Source organism: Barbatula barbatula (assembly GCF_947034865.1).
Source record: "Barbatula barbatula genome assembly, chromosome: 22".
Classification (NCBI taxonomy): domain Eukaryota; kingdom Metazoa; phylum Chordata; class Actinopteri; order Cypriniformes; family Nemacheilidae; genus Barbatula; species Barbatula barbatula.
The window spans coordinates 325,788-349,835 of NC_136785.1; the positions used below are offsets into that span (position 1 = coordinate 325,788).

The following is a 24,048-nucleotide window of genomic DNA, read 5'->3' on the forward strand; positions in this document are numbered from 1 at the left end:
TTTGTCTCGTGATGTATTCTATAGATATAATGATGAAGAGACGTGTTGCTTATTGTCCATGTAGGGAAATATCTGTGGAAGGTTTTACATTAAAACCTCATGAAACAACACTGAAGAGTCTTTACATGTTTATTCTTGTAATATCAATAAAGTCCGTTTTTCAAGTATTTAGAATGAGTCATTGATTTACTCATCCTTAGCTAGTCAAGTATTCTAACAATGTATTGATGTATTTTGTATATTTTGTAGTTTGTGGAATACATGTTTGAAGTGACCCGCAACCACACAGTGTTGACCAAAATACCATATATATATATATATTGAGCACTGCTTATATTTTCATCTTAATAATATAAAATGAAATGTGTTGTCTGAAACTGCAAACAACTGATGACGACACAACACGCCTCTCGTTTCCTCTCAGTAATTTTCCACTGGCGCTGCGCGAGATGACCAATCCTACTACGGCGAGGTCGTTCTCATCAATATTATTCATATTCTCTCACTCGGCCCATCTGATTGGCTAATACCAACAAGAGACGTTTCATGGCGCCCAAAGAACGTTCTCGAACAACGTCAGAACGTAACAATGAATATTCATTAGCAAAACCCTCGCCATAGTAGACCGAAGTGTGTTTTGTGTCGCATCTCCGCCTCTGCGCTCTTCACTCACTGCCCGACCGCAGACGAGCGCACAGGCCGCCGTGAACTCTCCTGAGGCCGGATGGTAAAATCCAACCTCCAGCGGATCCTAAATAGTCATTGTTTTGCTCGTGAGAAAGAAGGAAAGAAACTGTAAAAACAGCAACATGGAGGAGCTCAGTAATAGTATTAATGACATGATGGGAAGGTAACGTTAAACGACTTCTGCGCTTTAAACAGTTCGTTTCGTTTAACGCTTCGTATTATATAGACATAATAAAGTCACAATAGTGTGACGTGAACAATTGTTATCCGTATTTGGGGTTTTAAAAAGGATTTGTGGGGGGAAATGGTCTCGCGAGGCCTGACGCTAATGCTAGCAGTTGTTTTTTCAGTCACTTCACGCGTTTCTGACACTTGTTTTTGTCCATTTAAACATAGAAACACTATTGTGAGTTTTTAAATATCCAGACAGTTGTATCGATTCATTGTGTCACGTAACGGATGTAGAATGAACTGAAGTGCTCATCATCTTCACACCTGTGGGCCTGCTCGATGTTAAATCCACACACACACGTGATTAAACTCACGAGGGATCACACGAGATGACGATATTTTTACACTGGAATGAAGGACGACATGTTTTGATGCGATATTTGAGCTGTTTTCATCTCGCGTTAGTTTTCACGTCGAAGGCCTCGATCTTCACACGTACGTCACAGTGGCTCTGTTTCACCCACCCGTGTCATCGCTCGAGCTTCAGGTTCGGATCGCGCGGACGTGTCGCATAATCTTGATTCTTCATCACGTGTCATCAGTAAAATTGGATCCGTTTCATTTCTACTTCAGTTTTTTATTACACTGTGATGACGTTTAAGTGATTCGTGACGCGTGCGGTTGTGACGCAGCCGGTATTTTTACGCAAGTGCGTCGTCTGCCACCTGAAACGTATACTGCGTCCTAATTCACCTACTTGTACTATAAGTGTTTACTGTTTTTGTAATGGAAAGGTAGATACATTTTAGTGTGTAGCAAAACAAAATTACACGCACTGGGACACACTTGACAGGAAACGGAAGTGACCGTTGTTGCCTGGACAACATTGTGGCCATTAACTGTCACACACATCAAAATAAAGCTCTTGTTTTTATTAAATTATTTATTCATTCATTGTTTCATATGTAATGTTAACTCTACAGTTATATTTATTTAGTGACGCAGCAGTTATTTTTTATTTTATTAAACTCGCGGTAGGTTGTGGGTAATATCAGCTGTTAAAGTATGCATCATTCTGTACTTCCGTTATCCACCGGATACGGGAATCTTTGGAAGACTATTTTCAACATACTACGATTGGGAACATCTCATTCTACTTCTGAATAATATTTAAGGCGGATTGGGACGCTGCAGTATTGTTGTGCTTACTGTAATATTCTGTACTGTAGTAACATGCCTACACACTGCAGTGTTTTAATGTGAACTCTGTATTGCTCACATTCTATTTGATAAACACCAACATTAAATGTCTTTATATCAAATTGCTCAAAATATGTTATTGCATCTCTAAAGTTGTCCATGACTTATGTGAAGTGTGTGTGTTTTTGCAGTCTGTCTTTGTGTTGCAGTAGTACCGCTGGTCCAGGGCCTCTGTGGTGCTCCTGATGCCCCTCACCCACCTCTGAAGATCCCAGGTGGGCGAGGGAATGGAGCACGGGATCACACATCTACAGCTCAACAGCTGTACTCAGTAAGTTCACGCACACAGTGTATCACAGAATATGCCTGATGTCATTTTTTCCATTTATGTATTAAAATGGGAAATATGTTCTTGATTCACATGTAAACCACTAGGTCCTGTAAACTTGTGTTTGAATGACAGACAGACTGTTTCTCTGACTCGTATACACTTGTATTTGTTTGTCATTGTAGGACAGGAAGTTGACTGTGACAGAAGAGCCCGCTGGGCCCGGTCGCCCCCGGATACTTCACTTCAGGAGCCAGCCCACCATTTCCCGGCACATCCAATGGGAGGCGGTACTGAGAGGGGAAGGCCTGTTTGTGGAGATTCCTTGTGACTCATTCCCAGAGGGCAGCAAGGAGAGGTGAGGGGTCATGTGTGGGTCAGAGGTCATAGGGAGCAGTACTGTATTATCAGTGATATTTTTATGTCATACCAAATCTTTATTATTTGGATTGTTTTTTAGCTTCATCTCGCTTCTGGAGTTTGCTGAAGAACATCTGAAAGTTGGCAGCGTATATGTCTGTTTCTATAAGAACCGAGAAGACCGCGGTGAGTTCAGTTCACAGTTTTGTAAAAGTCTGTTTTTTCTTTTTGCACACCATTCTAAAGCGTTAAACTTTGCTTGTGTTCACAGTGAAACTGGTGCGTGCGTTCAGCTTTTTGGGCTTTGAGATTGTGAAACCGGGTCAGGCGCTGGTCCCCGCTCGACCAGACGTTCTGTTTATGGCCTACAACTTTGACAGGGATTCCTCAGACGAAGATTAGATTCTCCTCATCCTCCCAAGCTCTCTTTCATTCCTTCTGCTCAACGACTTCTCTCATTTTCACATCATTCGATTTCTGTCCCACAGCGCTTCTGGAATTTGTAAGAAACGCAAGTGATTTTGTCACATCTGGAGGTCTGTGTTCACATTGATAGTTTTGGGTCTGTTTAACTCAACGTTTACTCGGCCCCCCCCACCCCGTGTTCTGTGTTCATGAAGAAAATCTGTTTCCAGGAGATTGCTGATATGAATATTTTCTGTTAATGCTTGTGTTTGTATTTTTGTTTATAAAATGTTTCAGTTTCTGAAATGTTCAAAACAGGTCTTTGTATATCCGTTTGGGTACGTAAGCTCATTTTCGTTTTGATTGGATCTTGAGTTTTAATGTTCACATTCAAATAAAATGTTTGTTTATGATGTCCGGTAGGTTTTGAGGGGTATTGCAGGCTATTGTTTGTTCATCAGTTATGGTCAGTTTGAATTTTTTTACCTCGGAATGTAGTTTCTAGTTCTTCAGCTGTCTGGAACTACACAACAATAGTTTTGGAGTGGATTGGGCTAAATGTGTGGGATTTGGTTAAAGAACAGTCTGTTTGATAACCTGACTGGTACAGAGTTTAATGGGAAATGGAAAGCGACACATTTAAAGCTTGTTTACCTCTCGCTGTCATTATTTTGTATATCTGAAGCTTTTGTCTGTGCTCGAGTCTTCATGTTTATTTTTCACTTTGTTTTTGAAAACCTCTTTAGTGGTACATATACTGCTTCTGTGATAATAAAACCATCATTTAAAAACAACGATCTAAACGTTTTTTATTTAAACTCACCTCAGGAATACATTGACAACTTTAACTTGAAATTAAGATTTCAGATATACACTTGTATACAAGAATAAGTCTGTGCATTATAGATTTATACCACTTTAGATTTAAGTTTCAGTTTGAGATTGTTAGAAGATCTGGTCTTCATTAAATCTCTCAAAATGATTGTGTGCTGTATCTGTAATATATTCTATGTATTTTACTTAATATGCGCTTGAAATAATCAGAGAAAAATGTGTCTAGTTTTAATGAAAGACTGTCAAACATCCAGATAATTCTGCTTCATGAGAATTGTTCACCTGCTCCAGTCCAGATTATATGAATGACAAACACGTGTGCAAGATGAAACCGTGAAAATGAAAGTATGGTGAAGAATTCTGCCCAGCCAAACTTGTGTAAAATGTAAAGAGTGTATGTTTGGTTTTTAGTCGGTGTTCTGTGACGTCAGTAGTGAATTTGTCCACAAGATGTCGCAATAACAACGCTCACAACACCCCATGTAAGTGCAGGTCAAACATAATGAGGGGTTTTATAACATACTCTACTCACAAACAGTTAGGAATATTAGAGAACATACCACAACAAAACATGTCAAAGTCCTTGAGCATCAATATAAAGCTTGACAACGCCGTCTGGTGCTGCACGTGAGAGCCCTCAAACTGACATGGCATTCCTCTCTTGATGACCCTTGAAGAGATGCCCTGAGGTCAGTGAGGGTCATGACCTGTGTTGCTCATGCAGAGGCACAATGACTGGATTAATGAGGTTATTCAGGTAGTAATGTTTTGTCACAGCACCCTTCACAAGGTGTAGTTTCTGTAATGCACGGCCTCCAAAGGCTTCTCTAGTCACATTGCTAGGGAACAGCATGTTATGCAATAAGGACTGAAAAATTGAACAGTGGACATTGAAAGTTCCAGTTAATATCAATTGCATCTGCTGTTAGTTTGTTTAGATTTAAGCCATAACAAATACAAATACAGCTAACTAACACAATAAAAAGTTTTCATTTAATTTTGGGGCAAACTCTTCATATATATAAATGAATATGTACTAATTAAATGATCATTTTATTACTTGTATTTCTGATGATCCTGCAGGATTGAAAGTGTACATCGACACATCATTGTCACGTTATTATGTCTCGTTGTGTTTTTATGTTTTATGTATTATGTTGTTATAATTGCTTCCAATGTTTCCTCATCTTTGGATAAACGCGTCTGCTAAATGACTAAATGTAAATGTGTTTTAATTCATTCCAGCAGCGCGTGTCTGTCTCTTTAAAACCTATTTTCCTTTCTCGTGTCTATTCATAAGTCTACTCATCGCGAGACTTCGCGTGACAATCGTTGGCTAGACGCGCGCTTTCCCCGCAGATCCACGAGCGCGCGCACAAGCCCCCGACACACAAACACACGCTCGCTCGCTCGCTCACGCACGCGCGCGCTCAGTTTTCCGCTCACGCGCTGGTTTTCACGGCTGTCGGACGGCGCGATGTGGATCCAGATCCGGACGATCGACGGGAAAGAGACTCGAACCGTCGATGATCTGTCGCGGCTCACGAAGATCGAGTCGCTGCGCGTGAAGATCAATGAGATCTTTAACGTGAAGCCCGAGCAGCAGAGACTCTTCTACCGAGGAAAACAGGTACGAGCACCGCGATCCGTTTCCTGTTCCCATTGCGCAACAGTCCGGAGCCGATCCGGATTCAGCCAGAAAACGTCTGTGTGTGTGTGTGCGTGCGCGCGCGCGCTTGGATGTAGTTAAAGCGTTGCCATGGCAGAACTGGATTGACAGTTGATGTTAAAATGGACCGGAAGGTCATTCTGTAACATTATACAGAATGTTTGACACGAGCAGGCGTGTAATTCAGCTTGTTTTGCGCTTTCGTGGTGTTTCTTCAGCTGCTCTTGTCCGCGTGTAAATAATGTTTGTGTGTGTTTTGAGATTTCCACGTGCAGAGATTACCCGCACGCCCACGGGACAATATAACGTTATGTATAGATACATGTGTACATCAAACACGGACACACGTGTAAACTTCAACACGTGCGCGCGCGTAGACATGTGCTCTGTCTGTCGGTGTGTTTATTACAGTGAGTGTTTGACAGCTGTAATAGAATAGACACGTGTAGTATCTGATCCAGGGTCAGTCCAGCAGTGGACACACCTGACTGACCACAGCAGTTCACATATGTGTGTGTGTGTGTGTGTTGTGATTGACAGTCATTCATATAAAGTGACGTTTGTGATTGTCTGGATGTCACTTTCATCCTCATGATTAATATTCTATTAAATAATTCTGATTGTTATAAGCATTGTTTTTTTTGTGAGGGCTTTGAAAATTATTACAAAAATATTTTGCAATACATGTTGTTTATTTTTTTGTGCTGCATTCATTAAAAAATGTGAAGATGATTTTTGTGTTTGTTTAATTTAATCGTTAAAGGGACAGTTAACCCAAAAATCATTTGTTCCAAACCTGTTTAAATGTCTTTGGTCTGATGAACACAGAGGGAGATATTTCTAAGAATGTCAGCAAGCAAACAGTTCTCATCCTCCATTGACTCAAAACGCAGAAAATCAAACCCAGTCTGAATGTGTTATGGAGGCAGACTCAATGTGCAACGGCCTTTAAAGTGAACTCACCCAGAAATGAACATCATGTGCCATTTCACATGAAACTCACAAAACTTTAGTGTCAGAATAAAAGGAAACATTAATTCAAACATCTGTAATGGGTAATAACATTGAAAACATACAGCAGAACCCTTGACCTCTCACAGATTAACCTCGGCGTTATCATAAAGTGCGCTAACAGGTTAAACTCGGAGACCTTTAAGGTGTGGGTACTGTAGCAAAACAACAAATCATGTTTTTTTTCGTGGTTTAACTGTAGGAACCAACATTTTTGTCGTTGTTTGTATTGTGGTTAATGTTTGTAAAGTTTGTAAAGAGTAATCTAACCTTCATCTTTCTACATAGACAGCTGTCGTCCAAAGGCCATAAACACACAGGACACACGCTTACATTAATACTGATAAACTCCACATTAATATCATGTTTATAGTTTCTCTTGTGTGTGTTGTAGTGCATTCTGGGATTGTGTGTGTAATGTTGTTTGCAATGAAATCAGACCTTTAGTTCAATGCTTCAGGATGTTTTATCATGCTGTCTATGTAGGGATCTTCACAGTTGTTTGTTGCTCTCTGGTTACTGGTGTGGTTTTGGTTTTGGTTTGTTGACTGTGTGTGTGTGTGTGTATCTGGACTCTTGAGTTCATGATCACATTTCATTTGTTGTGATGTTTGTGTGGTCAGAATGAGCTCGAGGATCCTCTGGGTTCCTGAACGCCACACGAGAACCACAAACCAAAGTGTGACGCATAATCTCAACAGATCACACAAACACACACACACACGGTGGGTTATTTATCAGTTGTGTAATGATATGTTGAGCAGTGATATGTAACAAAAGGTTTGTGTGTTTGTGAGAGTGCTGTAGTGATGTTGTCGGTGAGGCGTGCAGAGGTTCGCTGGCGTGTTTTTCAGACGGTCGTTCTGCTTGTCGGCGGCCATCTTGAGCAGCGTTGTGTCTGGTTTTGCGTGGCCGGGCCTGCAGCTCGGAGGAAGCGTCTGTTTAAATCTGCAGCCGTTCCTCGTGATGACTTACTGCCCACATCGGCCTTTAACATCTCGTCTCATCTGTGTTTCGTGTGTGAGGGGAGACGAGACATTTCACTCCAATACAACACCACTGAAAACATCAAAGACGTGTCGACTTGTGCGAGTGTGTGTGTGTGTGTTTGAGCGTGTCGCTGTGAGCGAGATATGAGTGTGAGTTTATCAACAGAGCTGTGAGGAATTCACACACACACTCACACACACACACACACACACACACAAGAACTGTCTGTCTTTCAAAATCGTCTCTCTCTCTTTTGCTTTCTGTCTCTTTTGTTCTGTCTGTCTTTCTCTGTGGATTATTATTTTTGTGTCATTTACAGTAAATGTTTGCAATGTTCTCTCAGTGAGTGAATCTTCACATGTTTAATTTGTGTTGTTAATAATGATCTAAATGAATAATTATGGGTATGAATGTAAGTCAGTTGTTTCATGACGGTGACATGCAGACTTTATATGTGTTGTATGTTTTGGTTGCTTTATAAAGTAGAGTTGTCATTGCGTTTCCTGTAGCTCAGTGGTTAGATCAGACATTAACAACACAAGGTCATCATGGGTTGGATTGCACATACTTAGAAACAAATAAATGTAAAGGATAACACAATGTTAGTCGCTTTGGATAAAAGCATCTGTCAAATGCATAAATGTGAATGAGATGTGTAGTGTTGCTATGTGCTGAAGCCCACATTGAGATAACAGAGATTGTAAAGTCTTCAAAATAATCGAGAAACTGATGTTAGAAAGTGTTGTTTATTGTGTGTGTTGTGGTTTGGCTAAAGAATAAATGATGTTTTTTTGTGTTTAGATGTTGTAAAGTGTGAGTGTTTTTTCAGTGCATTGGAGGAACGGTCAGTGTTGATCCGCCAGCGTCTCGGGCCACACAAACACCCTAAACCTTAATTTGTTTCATTTCAACCAATCACAGAGCACTGATGTTATTTTACTGTGGTATTGTCAGTAAACAGTGTGGTAAACTGATGTGTTTGTGTCTGACGTGGGGTTAAATTTGACCTATTTCCACTTTCTTTCCTCGTTCCTGTGCCGTCAGGCGGTGGGGGAGGGGAGTGGGGCGTCTCCTCCTCAATATCCCAGAATTCCATGCGGGTCTCTGCAGTGGCGTACATTCCTCTGCTTGGCTAGTTTGATTTTCCGTCTTTGTTGCAGGGGGAAACACACACAACCAAAACTTGGTTTGAGTGTTAAATGCACATAAAACCACACACACATTTTCTAGCCCGGAATCAAGTGTGTGTGTAATGTCTGAGGACCATCATGCCCTGCTCACATCTCGCTGGAAATGGCGTCGATCAGGAGCTGTGGCCTTACGCCAGAGTCCAACTCAAAATGGAGCAAATCGTCCGCTGATAGTTCCAGATCATTCCAGCCCGTCGTACATTTAATGAAAGTTCAACAACAGTTTGTGGTTTGTCCGTCTGCGTGAGACGTGTGTGCTTTCACGGAAGAGTGTTGTTGTTTTGCCTGTGTGTGTGTGTGAGTGAGTTTAAAGCTTGTGCGTCACTGTGTTCAACAAACACACACACACACACATTATGTGACTCAATTCTGTAAATGATTACACACACACATGCTTATATAACTCATCTAAATATCTTGGATTTGTGTTGTTTTTATCTAATGTGTGTAACTCGTCCCACAATCTGAAGTGTAAATGAACACACATTGACAAGCCTCTTTAAATACACATGCGGTCATGAATGAGTGTGTGTTGTTTTTTGACTCATTTCTCACACAATTCTGTTCGGTTCTTTAGTTACAAAATACATGAATCTTACAAAAAAAGATGTTCTGTAGCAGAGTTAGCAAAAGCTATTTTCCATCTGCTGTCTTTATGTCTAATATATGACAAGTATATTGTTAGCTGTGATCAGAAGGTTCTAATCTCAGTGCCAGCAGGTCATGACTGAAAGGCCCTTGATCAAGACACCTTACCCCTGATTGCTCTGCAGTAATGTGACACTGTAAATAAACTACCTGTACGTCTCTTTGGATAAAAGCGTCTGCCAAATGAATAAATGTAAATTTAAGGCTTTATTTTACCCAACACATATGTTCCATATGTTGGTTTAAAATGAAATGTATTGTGTTCAGTTAAACATATGTTTTTGTATACGCAGACATTTGGAAATAATACATTATAGTGTGATGTAATAGCAATACTGTAATACCATGAAACCGCTGTATTTTTATATTAAGGTTATTATACTGCCAAAATCTTAGACTGTTCCACGCCGATTCGAAATGAGTGTCTGGTTTTTCTGATATTGTGTCTTGTCTGCTCTTGCTGTGATTTGTAAATTATTACACAATGTTTTTTTAAAAACCAACATAAATGAAATGTATTATGATAATTTATCACAGTATTGAGAGAATTACTTTGAGTTTAATGCTCTGGATGCGTTGTGTTGAAGAGCAGATAAATATGGCGGACGGAGACGGCGGTGGTGTTTTTATCCGAGCGTTCGGTTTCTCTCTTCAGAGCTGTGTGACTGTGACTGAGGCTTTTATTAAGATGAGCTTTAACACTAACTGATTCACCAATTCACTCTATTCCTCCGTCTTTTGCTCACAGAGACGTGGATCTTCTCATTTTTCTCCATCACGCATAATAAAGTGCGAGTGTTCGAGAGAGAGAAGAAACATCTCGCACACACCTCAGATTCTCATGCTAATCACACACATGTTCAGGACAGACATCATCTGTATGAGAGCGTTTGTGTGTACATTTGTGACATTGAGATTGTGTGTTCATGTGGAATGGATATTATTCATTGGTTGCTATAGCAACATCTACACACAGTTACACTGTAACCATCATCATCACTATAGTTTGTCTGGAGGTGTGTGTGTGTGTGTGTGTGTGTGTGTGTGGGGGGATCAGCAGCACAAAATGGCGTCGCTCTTGTGATTGCGGCTCTTCGGTCTCCTCTCAGTTAAAAGCGCAGCTCTGCTGTTTTGAGTTCGTCTCGTACGTTTTGCACATGAAACGGAGAAAATAAAGGATTACATCTTATTACACGGCTCGTTGGAATGCTTGATTCTGATTGGCCAGTCGTGACATTAAACCCATATAACAACCTCTCAAAGCGTGAAAATCACATTTTTAGACGTCATGTTCCACAAATCTAGAGTATTTCTGACGAAAATCAAAACTCTTTGTGTTTACAGATGGAAGACGGTCAGACGCTGTTCGATTATAACGTCGGCCTTAACGACATCGTCCAGCTCCTCATTCGCTCACAGACCGACCCTCCAGACAGCCCCGTCCTGAACAACGGAGAGGGTGTGGCCTGCATAACAACCCCGCCCACCTCGGCATCGACCCCATCCCCAGCCACACCCACCACAACAGCCGTTTCTCCAGCAACCGTTTCCAACAGCAACAGAAACGGCTGTAAATCCCGCAGTCCATCATCAGACAGCCAGCCCTCCACATCCAGCCAGACGCTCCTCATTCATCCCGGCATCGGACACTACAAAGTACGAACAAAACAAAAAAACATTCAACGTTATTCCTTCTGCGATCATTTAGTGCTTTGTTTTTATCGTTTTATACTTGCGTTTTTGAATGGATTCAACAGCAGTTTCTGTTTCTGATTAACCCTTTCTTTAGTAAATCAAATACACACTATATAATTATATCTGGTCAAATATGAATATTTAGATCTATTGATTCGTTTTTTTCTGTCATCTGTTCAGATAAATGAGTTAGTGGACTGCAGGGACATCAGTATCGGTGCCTGGTTTGAGGGCGTCATTGAAAAGGTTTCTCCTGCCACTAAAGGACGGAATGGCAAGGCTGAAACAGCGCCCCCCGCTGCCAGGGTGGGCCGACCCCGAAAACAGACTAACGGAAAACTGGATTGTGAGGAAACGCTCTCCTCAACGGACAGTAACGGCACATCAGAGAAACAATTAAACTCGGACATCAGTGAACCGTCGACGTCAAAAACTGTTTCCACAAACTCCAGTGAGGACGTCGGGTACCACATTAAATATGAAGAGTAAGTGCATCATGGGAAGAAAGTCCCTTTATTTTCTCTTTTGTGGATTTCTATCAGTCGTCGTCATACGTGAGTCACCGGATTATTTTACGCTCTCTGTGTTCTGATTGGTGTTGTTGCTATGATTACATCAGCGTGTTCTTCTAAATGGTATGTATTCTGTGATTTCAGCTGTGTGCTGAAGTGAAGCGGTTGAATGTGTTGACAGTCTGATGTCTGTTGTAATGATAATAAGAATTTAATGAAATGTTAATGAACATGAGATGATATCGTGATATGGAGGGGTGATATTATGCTCTCATCTACATTCATGTCTCACACGAGCTGCTGCATCATATCCAAAAACAAAGCATACTGCAGTGCATGCTGGGAAAGTGGATACATTCACTTAGTGACTGTATTCCTGCTGATCTGAGAACAGTTGTGTTCGCTGCAAATGATATTTCAGACTGTGTGTGTGTTTTAATCGCTTAGTTTTAAATTCATACTCTTGTTCTATTGAGTGTGTTTAATTTGAAGCCTAAAGTAACTCCATTAATCAGACCTATGACAGTCTGTGTTTATATTCTGTGCTGTCTGTCTCTGTGTCTGTCTCGCTCTGTCTGTCAGTCTCTCCGTCTGTCTGTCTCACTCTCCACCTGTCTGTCTGTTGGTCTATCTTTAGAGACTTTCTTACCGTAACTCAGAGAACAGAACATAAATGTAATCATTTGAAGTGCTTGCGTTGTTCTAAACAAAAGTAAAAAACATTGCTTTCTTTAACATTGGCTACTGTGTGAAGACCCCTGGTCCCTACCCTAATTTTCTGAAAGAGTTTGCGGACTTCTTATCGGACCTATTGGTTAACGTTGATAAAGTACTGATCATCTGAGATTTTTATATCCACATAGAAAGGGCTAACGATGCATAAGGCGGCGTTAACACAGTTGCTACACTCTTTTGGAGTAACACACTCATCAATAGACCCACTCATCGATTTAATCATACACAAGACTAGATTATATCTCACAGAGCCAATCTAACCAATATAGATATTATACCTCAAAGCGACGATGTCACCGATCACTATCTTATAACATGTATACTGCGCACTGCAGGAATCAACCGCTTAACTGGTTATCCACAGGGTTAGATAGTTTCGCAAAGACCTTGCCTTTAATAACCCATACCAATAAATACAGAATTGCTCGATGACATGACCAGCAAATTGGGCACTATTTTATCTAATACATTAGCAGCTGTCGCACCTATGAAGTGAAAAAAGATTAATGAGAAAAACATAGCACCGTGGTACAATAGCACCACTTGCACTCTTTAAAGAGAAACACATCACTTATAAAGCCTTAAAGGGTTTAGCCCCTATCTACCTAACAGAGCTTCTATCACACTACAACCCATCACGCTCTCTAACATCTCAAAACTCAGGACTTTTGATAACACCTAGAAGACAGAACCTGGCCAAGACAGAACTACTTGTGTTTCCGGCACACCCCACAGTACAACACGATCTCACCATCCAGCTTGGCAATTCCACTATCACTCCCTCCGAATCAGCCAGGAACCTCGGAATCATATTTGATGAACAGCTGTCCTTCAATGATCACATTGCAAAGACAACGTGATCATGTCGATATGCCTTATTTAACATTCGCATGGTTAGACCCTACCTCACTGAACATGCGGCACAACTCCTTGTCCAGGGCCTCGTCATCTCAAGGTTTGACTACTGCAATGCTCTGCTTGCTGGTCTTTCTGCAAAGGCTATCAAACCACTTGAGCTGCTTCAAAACGCAGCAGCACGCCTCATCTTCCAACAGCCCATGGGACACCCCTTTTCATCTCTCTCCACTGCATTTACATTTATTCATTTGGCAGACGCTTTTATCCAAAGCGACTTACAGGTAGTTTTTTACAGTGTTACATTACTGCAGATCAATCAGGGTAAGGTGTCTTGCTCAAGGGCCCTTCAGTCATGACCTGCTGACACTGAGATTAGAACCTTCTGATCACAAGCCCAACTCTCCAACCATTAGGCCACAGCTGACCCCACTGGCTCTTTTATGACATATCACTTATTGCTCCCCGTAATCTTTGTAAGTCGCTTTGGATAAAAGCGTCTGCTAAATGAATAAATGTAAATGTAAACCTAGAATAACTAAATCCACCAAAGAGGGTCGAGCTTTCTCAGACGTAGCACCTAAACTCTGGAATAACCTTCCTGATATTATTAGAGGATCAGACACACTCGCCCAATTTAAATCTAGATTAAAGACGCATCTTTACACACAAGCATTCACTTCATGCAAAATATGATAAATAAACCACCAGGAGACATTAAATATTAATGAGTCTCACTCTATCTGTCTGTCTCTCCACCTTTCTGTCTATTTCACTCTCTGTCTGTCTGTCTCAGTCTCTGTCTGTTTGTCTCACTCTCTGTACGCCTGTCTGACTCACTGTCTTTTTGTCTGTCTGTCTCACTCTCTTTTTGTCTGTCTGTCTGACTGTCTCTCCACCTGTCTGTCTGCTTCACTCGCCGTCTGAATGTCTCTCAGCCTGTCTGTCTCTCCACTTGTCTGTCTGACTGTCTCTCCAACTGTCTGTCTGTCTGACTGTCTCTCCACTTCCTGACTGTCTCACTCTCTGTCTGTCTATCTGTATCACTGTCATTCTGACTGTCTCTCCACCTTTCTGTCTGTGTCTCTGTGTGTCTGTCTGTCTGTCTCTCCACCTTTCTGACTCTCCACCTGTTTGACTCTCTGTCAGTTTGTCTCACTGTCTGTCTGTTATTAATATTTTGGCTGATTTTCAGCTCATCCATCAGTTTTTGGTTCAGATTTGAACCGGACGGCTGTGTAGTAGAACATGAAATATGACACGTTTAAAGAAGCACTGAGCTGATATTATTCTCACTGAAGCTGTAGTGTAGTGAAATCCTCACAATCTTCTGAGCGTTTGAGACTCTGCGGCTGTAATGTGAAGCGTGAATGGAGCTTTAATTCAGATGTCTGTTGCAGACGCCATTTTAAGGGTGCGGGAACAGAGAGATGTGTTTGTGTGAAACATCTCCCCGCAGGAAGAATCGCAATCTCAATCATGTCTCATTTTCTCTCTTTAAACTCCAGCGCTGCAAATCTGTGAGACATCTGCTGAAAAACACCACCATAAACCATTACCACCATCACCGTGTGTGTGTGTGTACGAGTATGTGTGTGTCTTTATGAGGAGTGTAAAGAGGTTTGACTGTAGTTTGGAAGAAGCCACATGACTACAGTCATTAAATACAAACCTCTTCTGAGCATCACTGCAGAGTCGGTTATCGGGTGGATTGCTTGTTTTATATGCGGCAGCTTGGAACATGTACATACTGCAGGTTGGTTGTAAGAGGACTTTAACATCTTGGAATGTCTAAAACAAGGGCCAAGCGCTTAGCAAAGTGTTGTGCTCTGTCTGTGATTATTGGCGGCCGCGGTATATAGCGGAGACGCTGTTATTTATATCCCTAACAACTGAGTAGTCAATTTATTGTGTTGATTTGTTGTATACCACTGGTCCAGGATTGTATCTATCATATTGATGTCCCTGTAAACTCTTTCCTTTAAGCGGACATAAATAAAATATGAAACTGTGTGTGTAGATGAGCACAGTAATAGATGTGATTATCTGCTGTGAATGAGAATCGGTCAGTGTTTGGTTCTTGATTTAAGATTGAGATCAATGGATCGGGTTGGTCTCTGCTGGTGATGATGCGTTTCATGTCATATTTACAGAGAATAAAAACCCACGTGCTTTAAAGTCGGCATGAAAGGGAAGTAGTGATTTCCGCCTTTTTACTGCATCGTGGTGTATACCCAAGTGAAACTACTTCTGAAATGAAATGTAGAAACAAATGTAGGGCAGGACTTGATAAATCATTTATAATAAATACTTCACCACTGTATTGAACAATTAGAATGATTATTTTTAATCCCATGCCGACTTTAAAGAATTTGGTTTGAATTTTATAAGCAGAGTTCAAACACCTCTGGTGGGCTCATGTGGTGTTAGACATGACTGTGATTTTAATAAGCTTTTCTCAATCATCTACAGTATTAGTTGCAACATTTTCTTTACGTAAAGATTTTAATTCTCATCATTTAGTCCAATTTCTTAAAACAATTTTGTGTGAGAAAAGCATTTTTATTGTAAGATTATTTTTGTATGAAATTGAAACAAGTGCTAAATGTTATCATAATGATGTGCTGATAATTCTGTTATTGGTTTCTCATGACCGCATATCATACATTCATACCTAGATTTTAAAGGATTGACGTGTTGTCATTTTAAAGTTTGTTTACACTTCATGAATGCAAAACGAGTCTTAATATCATTGATCGTTTGTTTGTTTGTTTGTGTAGTTACCCTGAGAACGGTGTTGTTGAGATGAGCGGTGGTGACGTGCGGCCCCGGGCCAGAACTCTGCTCAGGTTCGATCAGCTGCAGGTGGGTGATGTGGTGATGGTGAATTATAATCTGGAGCTGCCGGAGGAGAGAGGATTCTGGTACGACGCTGAGATCACGGCCCTGAACTCCATCTCACGGACCAATAAAGAGATCCACATCAAGATCCTGCTGGGGTAAACGCTCATTCACACACACCTGTGCCGTTGTGAGGTGCGTGTGTGTTATGATGTCATTATAACCGCCAGCTGTGATTGGTTGTGTTACAGAGGCCCGGGGGATGTGATCGGTGATTGTAAGCTTGGGTTTCTGGACGAGATTTACAGGATAGAGAAACCTGGAGCACCAGCGCTGAGTGCAGCTGACGGCCCGTTCAAACGTACACCCTCCACAACACACACACACACTCTCTCTTAAACACACAAACACTGTACAGTATGTAGATTTTCTATAAATGTGTAAAACTGTGTGTGTGTGTGTGTGTGTCAGGTAAGAGCGGTCCAGAGTGTAAACACTGTAAGGCGGATCCAGAAGTTGAGTGTCGCTTCTGTTCGTGTTGTGTGTGTGGAGGTAAACAAGACGCTCACATGCAGTTACTGTGTGATGAGTGTAACATGGCCTTTCACATTTACTGCCTGAACCCACCGCTGGCCTCCATACCAGAGGATGAGGACTGGTGAGAGTACACACACACACACACACAACATACACACACACACACACACGCAATGCACAAACACACACAAAAACAACGTACAGACGCATGCACTAACACACACCAACATACACATGCATACACACACACACACACACACACACACACACACACACAACAACATAAACACGCATGTAATGCACACATACACAACAATGCACGCACGCATGCACACACACACACACACACACACACACACACACACACACACAACATACACACGCATGCACACACAAACACACACAACAACAACATACAGACACATGCACACACACACAAAAACAACGTACAGACGCCTGCACTAACACACACCAACATACACATGCATACACACACACACAAACACACACACACACACACACACACACACACAACAACAACATAAACACGCATGCAATGCACACATACACAACAATGCACGCACGCATGCACACACACACAAAAACAACATACACACACACACACACACACACACACACACACGCATGCAATGCACAAACACACACAAAAACAACAGACAGACGCATGCACTAACACACACACACATGCAATGCACACATACACAACAATGCACACACACACACACACATACACAACAACAACATACAGACAGACACAGGCACACACACACACACACACACAAAAAAAAAAAACATACAGACGCATACACACACACAACAACATACACACGCATGCAATGCACACATACACAACAATACGCACGCACGCATGCACACACACAACAACAACAACATACAGACCCATGCATACACGCATGCAATGCACACCTACACAACAATACATGCACACACAACAACAACATACAGACGCATGCACACACAACAACATATACACACACGCACACACACACACACACACACACACACACACACACACACACAACAACAACATGCAACAACATACAGACACATGCACAAACAAAAACAACATACAGACGCATGCACACACACACACAACAACATACATAATGTTTGTCAAAATAACTGCAATATGAATGTCAAAGCATGCAGTCCTGTGTGTTATGTGTGTTTGTGTGTGCGTGCAGGTATTGTCCCACCTGTAAGAATGACAGCAGTGAGGTTGTGAAAGCCGGAGAGAAACTCAAAACCAGTAAGAAGAAATCCAAGATGCCTTCTGCCACTACAGAGAGCCATAGAGACTGGGGCAAGGTTTGATTACACACACACACACACACACGCACACATACAGTTTCAGCAGTATTGAGCGTGTGTTGTGTTGTGTGTTTTAGGGAATGGCATGTGTGGGCCGGACTAAAGAATGCACCATCGTCCCCTCCAATCATTACGGGCCGGTTCCGGGCGTTCCAGTCGGAACAACATGGAAGTTCCGTGTTCAAGTGAGCGTGTGTGGTTGATGTGGGGGTCATGTGACTGTGAGGGGCAGAGTTAAACCGTGCGTTTGTCTCTCAGGTGAGTGAGGCGGGTGTTCACAGGCCTCATGTGGGAGGAATTCACGGTCGCAGTAATGACGGCTCGTACTCGCTGGTGCTCGCCGGAGGATTTGAGGATGAAGTTGTGAGTCTAAATGAAAGTCCTGCAGATGTCTTAAAGAGGATGATGTGGTGTTCTGATTGATGTCACGGTTTCAGGACCGGGGGGATGAGTTCACCTACACGGGCAGCGGTGGGCGTGACCTGTCAGGAAACAAACGAATCGGAGAGCACTCGTTTGATCAGACTCTCACACACATGAACAGGTGCTCAGACACTCATCCTCATGGTCATGGAAACCGATAGGTGTTCAGAAATCTCACATAAATGGATGACCTGTGACCTCTCAGGGCTTTGGCGCTGAACTGTGACGCACCCCTGAATGACAAAGACGGGGCGGAGTCTCGTAACTGGCGGGCGGGTAAACCAGTGAGAGTGATCCGCAGCTCGAAGGGTCGACGAATCAGCAAGTACGCACCTGAGGAGGGAAACCGATACGACGGCATTTATAAGGTACAACAAAACCCATTCAGCTAGAAGCACTTCCTGTTTCATATATGTAACGGAGATGTTCATTTGACATTTTGATTTTGTTCAAATGTTTGTGAGTGTTAAAAACTGAAACAGGAAGTGCTTCTGGACCTGTGAAGTGGTTTTGCAGTAAATTTGATGTAGAACACAGAAACATATATTCACTTTTAATGGCCGTTGCTGTGGAAATGTAATGTTAACCGAGATAGGAGACAAGTTGCAATGGAAACCAGGAGAGCCATGTAAAGCCGCTGGAGTTCTACGTTTGTGTGCAGCCGTCTCTGACTGTGTGTTGTGTTATAGGTGGTGAAGTACTGGCCTGAGATCGGGAAGTGTGGTTTTCTGGTGTGGAGATATCTGCTGAGACGTGATGAAGTGGAACCGGCGCCCTGGACACCCGAAGGAATGGAGAGAAGTAAAAAACTGGGCCTAAAAGTCCAGGTGAGGACACACACACCTGAAACAGGTATGAAGTCTGTTCACATCTGTGTGTGTGTGTGTGTGTGCGCGCACGCGTGTACTTTTAAAGTAACAACATCAGCTGTAATCCGACGTCAACACTGCCATAAAAACAGCTTTGTAAAATCCCTATTGATTCATATAAATGTCATAGAGTAACATTAAAGCTTTCCATCAGTCCATTTATTGACCATAATGTCTGTGTGTGTGTGCTTCAGTATCCTCCGGGTTATCTAGAGGCCATGGCCAATAAGACGAAGAAAGAGGTAAGTGTCAGAGGGGGGGGCGGGTCCACACGGGGCAGAAAGAGAGGTCGACCGAGATCCGCACGAGCACCCAAGAGCTCTCAGCAGAATAAGGAGGAGAAGCCCGAGATGAACGTGAAGAATAATGAAGATGTGCAGAGTAACAGCAGTCCACACACAGCAGAAGAACCGCGGACAGGTACACACACACACACACACACACACACACACACACACACACACATTGCTGTCATGAGTGTAACACACATTTTCCCTTTTCTTTAAGGATTCGCATTACATGAAGGATTAAATACACTTCATTTCAAAGCTACATAAACATGAAACAAGTGCAGAGCAATGAGACAGCAGGACAGCTTAATGAATCTCTACTCGTGTGTTTGTGTGTGTCAGGTGTGTGTGAGGAGCAGGTAGAGCCACAGGTGAAGCGTTTGAAGGAGTTGGAAGCGTTTATTCTGTCAGAGCAACAGAAAGATCTCATAAAGGAGGACGAACCCAACAGAAAACTGTGGGATGAAGCTCTGAACTGCCTCGTGGAGGGACCGGTACACACACACACAAAACGCTCAAACACTGCACGCACCCACACTGTACACACACAGGAGGCTTATGCTCAAACACTACACAAACACACTGCGCGTGCACACACAACACACTCATGCGCACACACAAACACACAAAACACTCATGCTCAAACACACTGCACGCACCCACACTGTACACACACAGGAGGCTTATGCTCAAACACTGCACAAACACACTGCGCGTGCACACACAACACACTCATGCGCACACACACACACACAAAACACTCATGCTCAAACACACTGCACGCACCCACACTGTACACACACAGGAGGCTTATGCTCAAACACTGCACAAACACACTGCGCGTGCACACACAACACACTCATGCGCACACACACACACACAAAACACTCATGCTCAAACACACTGCACGCACCCACACTGTACACACACAGGAGGCTTATGCTCAAACACTGCACAAACACACTGCGCGTGCACACACACACACATGCACCCACACTGTACACACACTAACACTCACAAAACGCTCAAACACTGCACACACACAACACGCTCATGTGCACCGCACAAATGTACCCACACTTAGAAACACTCAGACACTGCACAAACACACTGCGTGTGCACACACAACACGCTCATGCACACTGTACACACACACACAAAACACTCATGCTCAAACACACTGCACGCAAACACACTGTACACACACAGGAGGCTTATGCTCAAACACTGCACAAACACACTGCGCGTGCACACACACACACATGCACCCACACTGTACACACACTAACACTCACAAAACGCTCAAACACTGCACACACACAACACGCTCATGTGCACCGCACAAATGTACCCACACTTAGAAACACTCAGACACTGCACAAACACACTGCGTGTGCACACACAACACGCTCATGCACACTGTACACACACACACAAAACACTCATGCTCAAACACACTGCACACAAACACACTGTACACACACAGGAGGCTTATGCTCAAACACTGCACAAACACACTGCGCGTGCACACACACACACATGCACCCACACTGTACACACACTAACACTCACAAAACGCTCAAACACTGCACACACACAACACGCTCATGTGCACCGCACAAATGTACCCACACTTAGAAACACTCAGACACTGCACAAACACACTGCGTGTGCACACACAACACGCTCATGAACATTGTACACACACACACAAAACACTCATGCTCAAACACACTGCACGCAAACACACTGTACACACACAGGAGGCTTATGCTCAAACACTGCGCATGCACACACAACACACTCATGCGCACACACACACATGCACCCACACTGTACATACACTAACACTCACAAAACGCTCAAACACTGCACACACACAACACGCTCATGTGCACCGCACAAATGTACCCACACTTAGAAACACTCAGACACTGCACAAACACACTGCGTGTGCACACACAACACGCTCATGAACATTGTACACACACACACAAAACACTCATGCTCAAACACACTGCACGCAAACACACTGTACACACACAGGAGGCTTATGCTCAAACACTGCGCATGCACACACAACACACTCATGCGCACACACACACATGCACCCACACTGTACATACACTAACACTCACAAAACGCTCAAACACTGCACACACACAACACGCTCATGTGCACCGCACAAATGTACCCACACTAAGAAACACTCAGACACTGCACAAACACACTGCGTGTGCACACACAACACGCTCATGAACACCGTACACACAAAACACTCATGCTCAAACACACTGCACGCAAACACACAACACCCTCATGCGCACACACTGTACACACACACAAAACACTCATGCTCAAACACACTGCACGCAAACACACAACACCCTCATGCGCACACACTGTACACACACACAAAACACTCATGCTCAAACACTGCACTAACACACTGCATGCACCCAGACTGTACACACAAACACTGGATCAGGCTGTCTGAACAGTCCAGTTACCATGGATACCAACATGCATCTTCCTGTTGTCGTGCAGAACTTCCTGCGTAAGGTGGAGCAGATGTTCATGTGTGTGTGCTGTCAGGAGTTAGCCTACCAGCCAATCACCACAGAGTGTTCTCACAGCGTCTGCAAGGTGAACACACCACTGACACCTGTCAATCAAACCCTTTCATGACAACATGAGCGGAGAAACATATTCACGTCAAACTCTGAGTAGTTATAGATGAAAGTGTCAGTTTGTGTTGTTTTAGAAGAGCTGTCCTCAGATCAGTCAGTAACAGCCTCTGTTTGTACGTCTCGTGTCTGACTCCAGACCTGTCTGCAGAGGTCGTTTCGAGCCGAGGTGTTCACCTGCCCCGCCTGCCGTCACGACCTGGGAAAAGATTACAGCATGACCCTCAACAAAACCCTACAGCTGCTCCTGGATCAGTTTTTCCCCGGTTACAGCAAAGGACGATGAGTTTGAGCGTGAGCCGGTATAATACGGACATATGAATCTGCTCACAGCCACGCTTTCACACGCACTTCATCTGACCCCAAAACCACCGCCACACCAGCCCATACGCTTCTGGTCAACCACAGCTCACCTCACGCAAATCAGAGACACTTCCAGAACCCGACGGAGCGTTCATCACTTCCACACGGAGATCAGGATTCATCTCTGAGAAGCACATTCTGCCCTTCACATCAACCAGTGACAAAAAGAATATCTTCATCAAAATATGAGTTTGGAAAAGAGTCCAAATGATAAACCCAGAATTCATTCCTTCACATTATCAGTACTGTAACACATCTGAAGATTTTATTTGTATTTGAATGTTTATTATGTTTGACTATTTAATGTGTATAAATGCAATTGAAATAATATATCCAGTTTGCATTACACTAATGACAATGTGAAGGTCAAATCAGTCTTTAAAAATGTTCAAGGTTCATATTTGATCCTGGCATCAGTCATGTGACCTCTGGAAAACTCCACGTGTTTCTGTGGTCACGTGTTCAGCTGATGATGGGCGTGTGGATGGACGGGCTGGAGTCACTTCCTGTTTGTTCTCTTCTGTTGTCTGTTGCTCGGCTTGTTCGTCTTTCTTTGTGGTGACGTCCTTTTATCTTTTGTTTTTCAGGAGATGCAAATGTAAAATGTTTAAAGATGATACCGTTGTATCCATAGCAAACTGTGACGTGTGTCGTTTTCTGTTTCTTTCTTTTCTTCTGGTGTGTGATTTTTGGCTGTTCTCTCTCTCTCTTTTCTCGCTGTTCTGCTTTGGCTTCACTGTGGCGTGTTGCGTTTTTACTGCACTTATACTGAAGACTGTAAAAGACCGTTTGCAAGCCGGAGACTGTCGACGGTTGATGGCGTGTTTTCCTTGGTTTCTCTTTCAGATTATTGTTCAGTTATCGCTCTTTAAATGTGGCAAATTTCATCTGCAGTCCTGCAGGAACAACGCTTTCAATCGTGATTACAAATTTTATACATGGTATAATACTTGTTATGTACTTATTAAATATTTTGATTCCAGTAACATTGTGTGGTGTGTGCGTTCGGGGAAGTTAAGTGAGTTTGGGCTCATTTGTTGCTCTCTCGTGTCTCGGGAGATAATAACACGTTTAACTTCACGTTCTTGAGGATAAAAGAAAGTTAACGTGTAAAGTTATCAGATGAAAGTGAAGGCAGGATTCATGATGAGACTTCTGACTTTAGCGTCTATATGATGTTCACATTAATGTCTTTCTCTGTTTGGAAGGATCAAATCAAACTACAACAGATTATGAGATGAAGTGATAATGAACTGATTTTTAGGAAATAGTAACCAGTTTAGCAAAAATATTCGATCTGAACACAGTATAACAACATGCTAAACATGTATGAAGTGTTTGAAACGCATTGGTACACATGTACACACGGACTGTGTTATGTAAACAGTGAAAATA

General features: G+C 42.7%; 2 protein-coding genes across 4 annotated transcripts; both read left to right on the plus strand.

Annotated features, from left to right (window-relative positions):
- Window positions 1-724: 724 nt before the first annotated feature.
- Window positions 725-3,945, plus strand: oaz1b (ornithine decarboxylase antizyme 1b; the record flags this gene model as incomplete). The annotated part of the gene is given in 7 exon segments (XM_079486670.1): window positions 725-796; window positions 798-850; window positions 2,250-2,301; window positions 2,303-2,389; window positions 2,572-2,744; window positions 2,847-2,932; window positions 3,018-3,945. Coding segments are annotated over 7 exon segments (654 nt in total). The 3' UTR covers window positions 3,149-3,945.
- A 1,353-nt stretch (window positions 3,946-5,298) lies between these two features.
- Window positions 5,299-23,635, plus strand: uhrf2 (ubiquitin like with PHD and ring finger domains 2). 3 transcript variants are annotated; one of them, XM_079486802.1, is made up of 17 exons: window positions 5,299-5,615; window positions 10,838-11,149; window positions 11,369-11,673; window positions 16,071-16,289; window positions 16,383-16,492; window positions 16,603-16,789; window positions 17,895-18,018; window positions 18,099-18,206; window positions 18,280-18,384; window positions 18,459-18,565; window positions 18,650-18,812; window positions 19,134-19,271; window positions 19,508-19,733; window positions 19,946-20,097; window positions 22,151-22,249; window positions 22,430-22,592; window positions 23,500-23,635. In XM_079486802.1, exons 1-16 carry the CDS (start codon window positions 5,463-5,465, stop codon window positions 22,574-22,576), a joined length of 2,655 nt encoding a protein of 884 aa, XP_079342928.1. In that variant the 5' UTR covers window positions 5,299-5,462; the 3' UTR covers window positions 22,577-22,592; window positions 23,500-23,635. The 3 variants fall into 3 exon arrangements, with proteins under 3 accessions (XP_079342928.1, XP_079342927.1, XP_079342929.1); XM_079486801.1 differs by having other exon boundaries at window positions 22,430-23,635; XM_079486803.1 differs by having other exon boundaries at window positions 22,442-23,635.
- The last annotated feature ends 413 nt before the right edge of the window (window positions 23,636-24,048 follow it).

Coding starts and splice junctions, on each gene's coding strand:
- uhrf2 (XM_079486801.1), top strand. CDS start 5,463: ATGTGGATCCAGATCCGGACGATCGACGGGAAAGAGACTCGAACCGTC. Junction 16,290..16,382: donor CACATCAAGATCCTGCTGGG/GTAAACGCTCAT, acceptor GTTGTGTTACAG/AGGCCCGGGGGATGTGATCG. Junction 18,385..18,458: donor GAGGATTTGAGGATGAAGTT/GTGAGTCTAAAT, acceptor TCACGGTTTCAG/GACCGGGGGGATGAGTTCAC.